A 9,728-nucleotide genomic window follows, 5' to 3' on the forward strand; every position below is an offset into this window, starting at 1 on the left:
AAAACATGCCAGGTGGACCAGTTTTCTTGTGGAAATGGACGCTGCATTCCCAGAGCATGGCTGTGTGACAGGGAAGATGACTGTGGTGACCAGACAGATGAAATGGCATCGTGTGGTAAGTTGTGAGTGAACCATGGTGTTAGTAGAGACTGTATCAGATAGGAGATTCTATCACTATATTCTCTTAAAAGGCTATTCATTTCCTGATAAATATGAGTCAACAAAGCAGAATATCTGTTACTTCTTATTACTGCCGTTTGGTTATAAGTATGTCTTTTCATGATAACTTCATAATATATCCCATTTATGAGGCAGTACCATATCCTTGGCTAAAATAAATGGATCCAAATGTAGCAGATTTTATAAGGAAGTGGCTATTATAAGGCTAACAAAACATTCTCAGATGTTCATTATTAATCTTATGTCTATATGATTACATTTTTCAAACAGAATATTTCTTTGAGTGACATCTGGAGTAAATACGGAGGGCATGTTTCTTGTTGGCATGAATATGTTATATTCTTGGGGCAATTAACAATACAGGCTGAGGTTACATAGTTAGTAAACTATGTTTTATTAATATAAAGGACAAATGGTTACTAGTTTAAGAAATTTTATTAATGACAAACTTCCTAGTCACTTTTCACTGATTCGCCTACTTTGAAAACAATAAAAATGTATAATTACATAAAATTACAGCTTTAATTACTCTCATTTGTACCTATATGTCAGAATATTTTATTATCATTTGTCTCAATAATGTATAGTGAAACCAGATTTTCAGTGGCATGTGCTTTATTTCAGGCATGGCTGAGGATTTTTAAAATTACTATGATGTAACATATGCTTAGGATATCTGTTAAAAATATAACACAATTGATTATATATTTTAAATAATTTAACCTCATGTTATAGTACTTCTAACAGTTGGCAAATAAGATACCCCTTTCCTGCAATTTAAATGTTTTTATTTAGGGGATGCATAATCTGTTTACCTTTACCTTTTATTTAAATTTTTTCTTATGTAGACTATTAAATCCCTGTAGACATTTGAGTTTGTAATGTCTGAATGAAGTATAAGTCAAGTAGTAAAATTTGACATTTTAAATTGGTCAATAGCAGTGTTGGAGAAGAAAGCTTTAGAGATTCACACAATAACAACTAAGTACATTTTACATGTAGAATTTCCAAAGCCTGGCCAATAAAGGGGGTTAAACAATATATACTCTCTTCTTTCAAATGTCCAGACTGGTTCAGAAAATTGCTGGGTGTGCTTCTAGGTGGCTCTATTTTCTTAGGAGAACTTTATTTATTTTCTGTTCTTAGCATCTCCATCCAGAGTATACCAGAAAGGTAATAGGCATGCTCAAAATATTTAATATAGAAAAGCCCTGGAATCAGAGTCCCAATTTAGATAAGAAATGCTATGAAAAAAATGTAGAGTAGGAAAATAAATAATGAGTTCATTAGAGAACTTTTATTAGGTCTTTGATCTGTCTTATTTTTAGTAATAAGTCTAGACTAAGACCTTTTTCTTTATTTTAATGATAATTTATTTGACTTTTTCAGTCAAGATGGTGGTATAGGTAAACACTGTGCTTTCTTCCACTCATTACCACCTCAAAATTGCAACCTAACTATAGAAAGACCATCACTGAGAATTGCCTAAAGTATAGCTGAACAAAAGTCCTACAACTAAGGACATACAAAAGAAGCCATGTTGAGACTGATAGGAGGAGAGACATGAAACAAATTAGTCAAAAACCTGCATGTGACCACTAAAAATAGGGAGGGATATCTCAGCTGCAAAGGTTCCCCCCTGAGGAGTGAGGGGTCCCAACTCCTCACCAGACCATGGTTCCACTGCTGGAGAGAGAAGTTCCCAGAAATTCTGGTTGGGAAAACCAGAAGAGATTCTCAGACAGTGAAATGGGGAGCAGCTGCATTCCCAGGGGCTCCTCTTAAAGGGCCTACACATAGATTTACTCATTGACGGGCTCACTCTCTTTGAACTCCAGCACTGGGGCAGCAGCTGGGAAGTTTCCAGGAACATATGGGGAGGAAATGATTTGTCTAGCTTCAGGGCTAGGGCTGGAGGGGCAGCTTTCTCCCAGACAAAAGTGCTGGCAGAACCCATTGTTTCCTTGTCCAGCCCAACACCCTCTGGGCATGTGGGCATGGACAACCACAAAATATGAGTCCCCATCAACCTGGCTAACACCATTACTTCACTCTACCCTGGTGATACCCTAAGACCCTGGCCCATCCAACTTTCAGGCACACCCAAGCTACTTCCAGTGTTTTTTTTTCCATACAAATGGCTTGTTTGGACTCATGATATGGGCTTCCCTAAAATCTCATAAACATTCACAAAACCTAAACAAGCAGCATGTGGCTTTGGTGTGTTTCATACATCTTGCTGAATAGCTCTAAGCCCAGTACTAGTGGCAGCCAGCCTCAGCTCCAGGCTTGGCCTCTCAAAGAACCTCCAAGCTCAGCGTGGATGGTGGACATTTGTGGATTGTGTTGTGGATCATACCAGGTGGCTCTGGACAGTGCACAGGATGCTGCTGAATTTGGCCTGTGGTGGGGTCCCTTGCAGGAGGCCCTGGGACTGACATACCCAGTGGCCAGCTTGAGACTGAGTTAGAAAATCATCCAACTGCCTCTGCAGATGACACACCCAAAGCGCAGACTGGGCAGGCATGAGAGCCCTGCTAAAGCAAATCCTGCTCTATAGGGTCAGCCCCTGCACAACAGCTCCTCTACTCTAGTAATGACCAGCACTCACAATCAATCAGCCAAAAGGTCAATCCTTCCCACTGATGTGCGAATAGCAACCGAGACTCATCTACACAGCCTACACAAGGGACACACCTGGAGACTGTGAGACTAGGACCCACAGGACCCCTACTACATAAGGCCACTGTACTAAGATTGGGAAACATTGCAGCTCTGTTTCTAATACATAGAAACAAACATAGGGAAGCAGCCAAAACGGGGAGATAAAGGAACATGTCCCAAACAAAAGAACAAAACAAAGCTCCAGAAAAAGAACTAAATGAAATGGAGACATGCAATCTACCAGATGCAGAGTTCAAAACACTGGTTATAAGAGTTATCTCAGGGAGGGTGTCAAGAAAAAGGTAGAAAACATAAAAATTAAGATAGAAAACATAAAAAAGAACCAGTTAGAAATAAGAAATACAATAGCTAAAGAGAAGACTATACTGCAAATAATCAATAGCCGATTAGACAAAGCACAGGATTGAATCAGTGATTTAGAATATAAGGTTGCAGAAAACACCCAATTAGAACAGTAAAAAGAAAAAAAATACAAAGAAAACACCATGAGAATATTTTAAGGAACCTCATGGACAATATCAAGCACACCAACATTTGTATCATAGGGGTACCAAAAGGAGAAGAGAGGCAGCAAGAAATTGAAAACCTATTTGAAGAAATAATGATGAAAAACGTATCTACCCTGGTGTGGAAATAGACATACAGGCTCAGGAAGCACAGAGAATCCCAAACAAGATGAACTCAAATAGGCCAATACCAAAAGTCATCATAATTAAAGTGTCAAAGCTTAAAGACAAAGAATCTTAAAAGCAGCAAGAGAAAAGCAGTTACATACAAGGGAGCTCCTATAAGACTGTTAGTTGATTTCTCAACAGAAACTTTTCAGGTCAGAAAGGATTGGCACAATATATTCAAAGTGATGAAAAGCAAGGACATACAAGCAAGATTACTGTACTCAGCAAAGCTATCATTTAGAATCAAAGGACAGATAAATAGCTTCCCAAACAAGAAAAAGCTAAGAATTTATAACCACCAAACCAGTATTACAAGGAATGTTAATGTTAGAAGGACTTATTTAAGACAAAAAAAAGATAAAAATATGAATAATAAAATGGCAATCATTACATATCTTTCAATGATTATTTTAAATGTAAATGGATTAAATACTTCAATCAAAAGATAAGGTGGCTGAATGGATAAGAAAACAAGACCCTTACATATGCTGCCTACAGGAGACTCAGTTCAGATCAGAAGACACACACAGAATGAAAATAAAAGTATGGAAAATGGTATTACATGAAAATGGAAACAAACAAACAAAAAGAAGCTAGAGTAGCAATATTTATAGCAGACAAATGGACTTTTAAACAAAGGCTATAACAAAGGACAGAGGAGGAACCAGCAATCCTACTTCTGAGTATTTATCCAAAGAAACCCAAAATGCTACTTCAAGGGGACATGTGCATCCATATGTTCATTACAGCATTGTTTATAGTGGCCAATGTGGAGGCAGCCTGGCTGTCCATTGATGGATAAATGGATAAAAAGGAGGTGGTACATATATACAATGGACTATTGCTCCTCCAGGGAAGGGAATGTGTTCTTGCCATTTGCAATGGCATAGTTAGACCTGAACAGTCTATCTATGAGATATGTATTGCTATCCACATTTTAAGGATAAAGGAATCAGAACTTAGAATCATTTAACAAGTGGCTTGAGATCAAAAGCTAATAAATAGCAGGATCAGTCTCTGAATCCAGGTATGCCTGAAACCAAAACTCAGCTGTTTCAGGTTGACTTTCTTTGGCATGTACAGGGCCAGATAATACCATTATACATATCTATGCATATCTCATTAAATGCAAGTACACCTATAATGAGTTTAATTATTGGTATGTTGGTAAATCTTTTAACATCTCCAGTTGGGGAGGAGTCCTGGTCTAATGTTTGCCTATTTTTGTGGTGTAAATATTACCATCATGGCCAATATCAAGTTGCCAACATGACTACCAATTGTGGAGTTGATAAAAGGTGTGCATACCAGTGTACTGTATTTCCACAATGCAGATACAGCAGATGTAAATAGCTTCAAGAGCAAAATAATTAGGAAATTATGAACCCTGAGGATTTATTCCCCTGGTTTTCAACATGATTTATTTAATTGTAAATGTCTATATTTTATTGATTTATTTTTAATAATGGTTGTGTGCTAAACAAGTGACTCACAGAATCCTTGAAAATTTAAAAGTTGGCATTTGACAGCTTACATAAGATACCTTCAATATACCACTAGACATTAACACACTGTAAAATTTAGTTGTCAGGTAGTTGCGCTCTGAAATATAGCCACATTTTATAAAGTGTATTTTCCTGTGCAGAGAGACCTTAGAAGCCCGGTGGAAGACTGGAGAAATAACAGTCTCATGGACCCAGGGCCCTTAGGACAAATGGGGTAATAAAAGCAGCATCTCTGAACCTCTCTTTGGATTCACAACAAGCATCTCTAGGAGCAGCAGGAAAATGACACCGCAGAGTCTAGGCTCAGGGCTCCTCACCCACCTTTATTTCCCCTTGGCCTCCAGTGGAAAGGAGGGGCCAGCTGTCTTCAAGTGTCAACAGCAAAGCCTCAGTGAGTAGTGGGCAGTACCAGGAATAGACGTTTCAGAGCTACAAAGATGCCTTCTATGTCCCAGCCATTTTGTCACAGCAAAGGAACAATACAGACTCTGGATGGTGACCCTTGATACACGAACATTGATGGTTCTTAAGTAATTGAATACGTAGATAAAAAAAATTTAATGGTTGAAGGCCAGTTGAATAATGATCTTCCTTTGTTCAGGGCTGGTTGCCTTCACGGCATCTTAGCACTCCTTCCAGAAAGACTGTGGGGATTGCTGGTGGTCTAGGGAAGGCAGCAGAATCAATGAAGGGGTGGCCGAGGAAGAGCAGGGTAGTCCAGCATGGGCCAGAGGAGACCACTGCCTGAGTTGTCTTCTAGAACATGAGCCAGGGTGGAGGCAACAGAAAATCACGGGTGTTGTAGAACTGAGTTACTCAAGGGAGCTGCTGTCAGAACTGATAAGGTCTGCAATTACATAATGATGAATGCTCTTAATGTCATGATGAGAAAATGATTCTAGAAAGGGAGTTAGGGATTGCGGAGGTTTTGGGTGGGGGGAGGACAGAACAAACCCTGTGTCCATAGGTAGGAGAGCAGCATTAGGAAAAAACACAAAATTATAGAATGTCAGTAAGCCACACAGGTTAGTCTCAGAGCTGTTTTCCCTTAACAACTTAGGACACATGTTTCTCTCCAAACATGTTTTTTTCTGTAGCAACATCCGTTCATCTTTCACATTGTCATTTTAAATAAAAGTTATGTCAGTAGAGAAGCTTACAGTGATGTTCTGGTAGGTACAATCACACTTTTTGAGTTGTAAGAACTGCATAGATTTTTCATATAAAAACTATCCTGCACTAGAAAACAAAATGACAAAAAGTATTGTAAATTATTTAACTCACTGTATTTAAAAAAAATACGAAAACAACCAGTCACCCTACTTGGCAATAATCTAGAAATGAATATAGGTTCAACTAATTCCCTTTTTTATTAAGAGTTCTTTTAAAATGTGGATTGATCCTATTTCACTTTTTCCCATTGGAATTTATGAAGTTCCCATAGGTTTAATGCTACCAGAAGACTCTGAATCAATTTTCTTTTTTACACTTCAGCTCCATGAACAATCTCTGTTTGTTTAATAACTACTGTTTTACACTGAAAATAATATTAAAATTTAGAATTAAATATATGAGAAAGCTATGATTAGAAATGCTGCTGGTAGTAATTAGGAACCGAAGGTACTGCAACTGAGGATTGAGTTTTCAGTGGAATTCACTAGCACCTGCTTACAAACCTAACTCATTTTACTTGTGTTTGCCCTTACAACAAGTTGATTGCTCATTTTAGGTTGAGATTATATGTGAGCAAACACTTAAATAATTAGAAAGGCCCTTGAGGCTTCTGGCTGAATCTTTAAACAGCCTTTTAATACTTTTTCAGTAGTCTTCATGAGTAGAAAGGAGAATCTGTAAATTGATGCTGTAAATAAGGGAGGAGATGTTAAAATTGTGAAGCCTGTTAGAAGTGGACTGTGTGTCAAGGAGCTAAATGATCAACCTCATTTCAAGGATATGACTAAGCATTGGTTCTCAACTTTAACTGGCAATAAAAGAATGTCCTGAGAAGCTTTAAAATCATCTGCCTATTACCCCCGACTAATTAATAGTTAAGTAAAAATTTCTGGGGAGGGACCCAATAAGCAGTATTCTTAGCATTTTCCATGTGATATGAATGTGCAATCAAATCTGAGAATTGTCAACTTAAGGCAGCTGTACTCAAACTTGGGCATGCATCAGAATTTCTGAGAGGACTTGTTAAACCCAGAACCCTGGGTCCCATTGCTAGAGTCTCTGATTCAGCAGTCCTTGGGTGGGGCCCAGAAATTTACATTTTTAACAAATTCCCAGTTCATACGGATCCTCAAAGTATACTTTCTGGGGTCACACTTTAGGAACTACCACTTATATTTAATTTTGTCTTACATACACTTAATGATATGTTTAATATGCAAAGCTAATTCAAGATGGAAGCAGTTATCCAGACAAATTTTCTGCCTAACTTCAAATTACATCATTAAATATAAGGGTATTCCATGATTAAACATAAGAATATTTCAAACAAACTCACATTTTGTTTTTTGAACAATCTTTGGGTTTTCTCTCTTCCAAGTATCTCAACATAATTTACATTTATTATTTTTTGAGTAAATAAACCTTAATATGAATTGATAACTTCTGCTTCGTTCAAAGAGTTTAACTTTAGACAATTCCTAAGACAATTAGAAGTTTGAAAGACAATTAAATGAGGGTATAAATACAAATCCACTGAAATTTGCAAAGTTAATATTACTCCATTTTACAGATGTTTAGTTTTTAAATCTATGAAGATAGTAGAATTCTGTGTCATGCACTTGTAGTCTTACTTGTAATTTTACTTCATATAATTAAAGAACAAAGAGTATCAGAAAAAGAATTGAAAGTATCAGACACAAACAGAAGAGAGAGCTATAAAAAAATTTATTTCCCATTTAACTCAGTGTTAATTGTATTAAAGATATATTCAACTAGACTATTAGAAAAACAAAGTTTCTAATTAAATATATTATTATTTTTTAATTTGTAAGAAAAAAAACCTGCATATGTGTGCAACAAATTTAATAAAGTTCATTAACCCAGTGGAGTATTGACATGAAATATGATTATTTCCAAGTAACACTTTCAACTACTTTACCATCCCTCAATGACATCTTGGCAGACACAATGACTCCAATAACTTTTTGTTTCTATAATTTGATCGAACCAATTTTGAAACTCTAATGTTATATCTTAATCAAAGCTTTCTTCTCTCCAGTTGACAGCTAAATTTGAGGTTCTAGAAACTTGGATGAGAGGGGGCTGTGTTCTGGTTTTTTTGGTTGTTTTTTTTTTTTTTTTTTCTCTACTTTTCTTCTCTCTTCTAGTCTTAGCTCTTCAGGCAGAGGGCCAGATGGAGGAAACAGGTAACATCTTTTTAAGTAGACCTAGTGTAATGTTCTCTTTGCTTCTCTGAATATCACAGTCCTCTGACACATGTGAAATGCAGCTTTCTTTTCTTTACTTTCTTTTTTTAAGATTTTATTGGGGAATTGGGAGAGGGGAACAACATTAGGGAATAGGGGAAGGAGAACAGACAAGTTGCTGTCCTTTTGTTCTTCAGTCTAGTTGTGGAGGATGTTGCTTCACTGGCCCATGTTAGTATTATGATCATTGCGCTCTTCCTGGCTGAGGCAGATCGGTCACCAGCCATTGGACAGCTGGTCACAGAGGTTCACAGCAGCTCACGCCAGTTGCCAGGTGCTCAAGCTGGCTGCCAGCCACTCATGGTAGCTCATGGCAGCCCACTGCAGCAGGGCCTGCAGCCTATGCTGTCGCCAGCCACTCACAGCAGCCCAGCTCCAGGTCAATCTATTGTTCACCATCTGAGCTGTAGAAGGCGCAGTGTCACTGGCCCATGTGGAAACCAAACTGGCAGCCCTATTGCTCAGAGCTCACACTCTCAAGCCAACTCTTAACCAACTGAGCCACTCAGCCGGCCCCACAGCTTTTTTGATAGGATCTTATGTGAGATCTTCAGAGGCCTGAGGTCTCACTCCTCCTCAGACTTCCCTGAACTTTTTCTTCAATCTTCTCTCTTCTTCTCCCTCCTTCAGAGTCCCTTGGCATCTAGATCTAGATTTATTTTCTCCCCCATTCCACATCATTCCCTCCACAGGTGGTATGCCTCATAGCCTTAAGTTGCTAGAATCCTCTTGCTTGGTAGGCCACCCTCTTGGTTGCATTACTGATATGTTAAAAAAATAATAATAATAAAAAATTTAAAAGGTTTGTTGTCTTTGCTACATTAATCTTGTTTGCCCTCCCAAATATTGTGACCAGGCTGTTCTTCAGTAACCCACTTCTTCACCTGCGACCACTCTCCCATTCTTTCTTCTTCTCTAGATACAGGATAAAATGGCCAGTCTAGTTCCTGTGAAACATCTGGTCAGTTTTCTTTTCTCAGGTACCCGCAAAATATCATGAATGACTCTCATAGACTCTCTCCTTCTCTTGAATCCACTGATCTTGACTTGTGAAGTAGTCTTCTATACGGAAGGGCTCCAAATATTGGGTTCTTTCTATAGAATGTGTCTCCTTGTTCTTAGTATTGGGTCTTAGTGGGCCAGTACAATACTATTGTATGTACATATTCACTTAACTCGTTCATTCATTCTCTCTCTGTCTCTCTCTCTCTGTCTCTCTCTCTCTCTGTCTCTCTCTCTCTCTC

General features: G+C 38.0%; 1 protein-coding gene across 1 annotated transcript in view; it reads left to right on the forward strand.

Moving 5' to 3' along the window:
- The window catches only part of LOC109376921 (low-density lipoprotein receptor-related protein 1B-like), a gene marked incomplete at its 3' end in the record, with an annotated part of 166,724 nt that overhangs the window by 73,673 nt on the left and 83,323 nt on the right, over nt 1-9,728 (forward strand). The window contains exon 10 of the mRNA XM_019633073.1: nt 1-115. Within this exon, the coding sequence (XP_019488618.1) occupies nt 1-115 (115 nt within the window). The remainder of the gene's footprint in view (nt 116-9,728) is intronic.

This window comes from Hipposideros armiger, unplaced genomic scaffold (genome assembly GCF_001890085.2).
Source record: "Hipposideros armiger isolate ML-2016 unplaced genomic scaffold, ASM189008v1 scaffold_1238, whole genome shotgun sequence".
Classification (NCBI taxonomy): domain Eukaryota; kingdom Metazoa; phylum Chordata; class Mammalia; order Chiroptera; family Hipposideridae; genus Hipposideros; species Hipposideros armiger.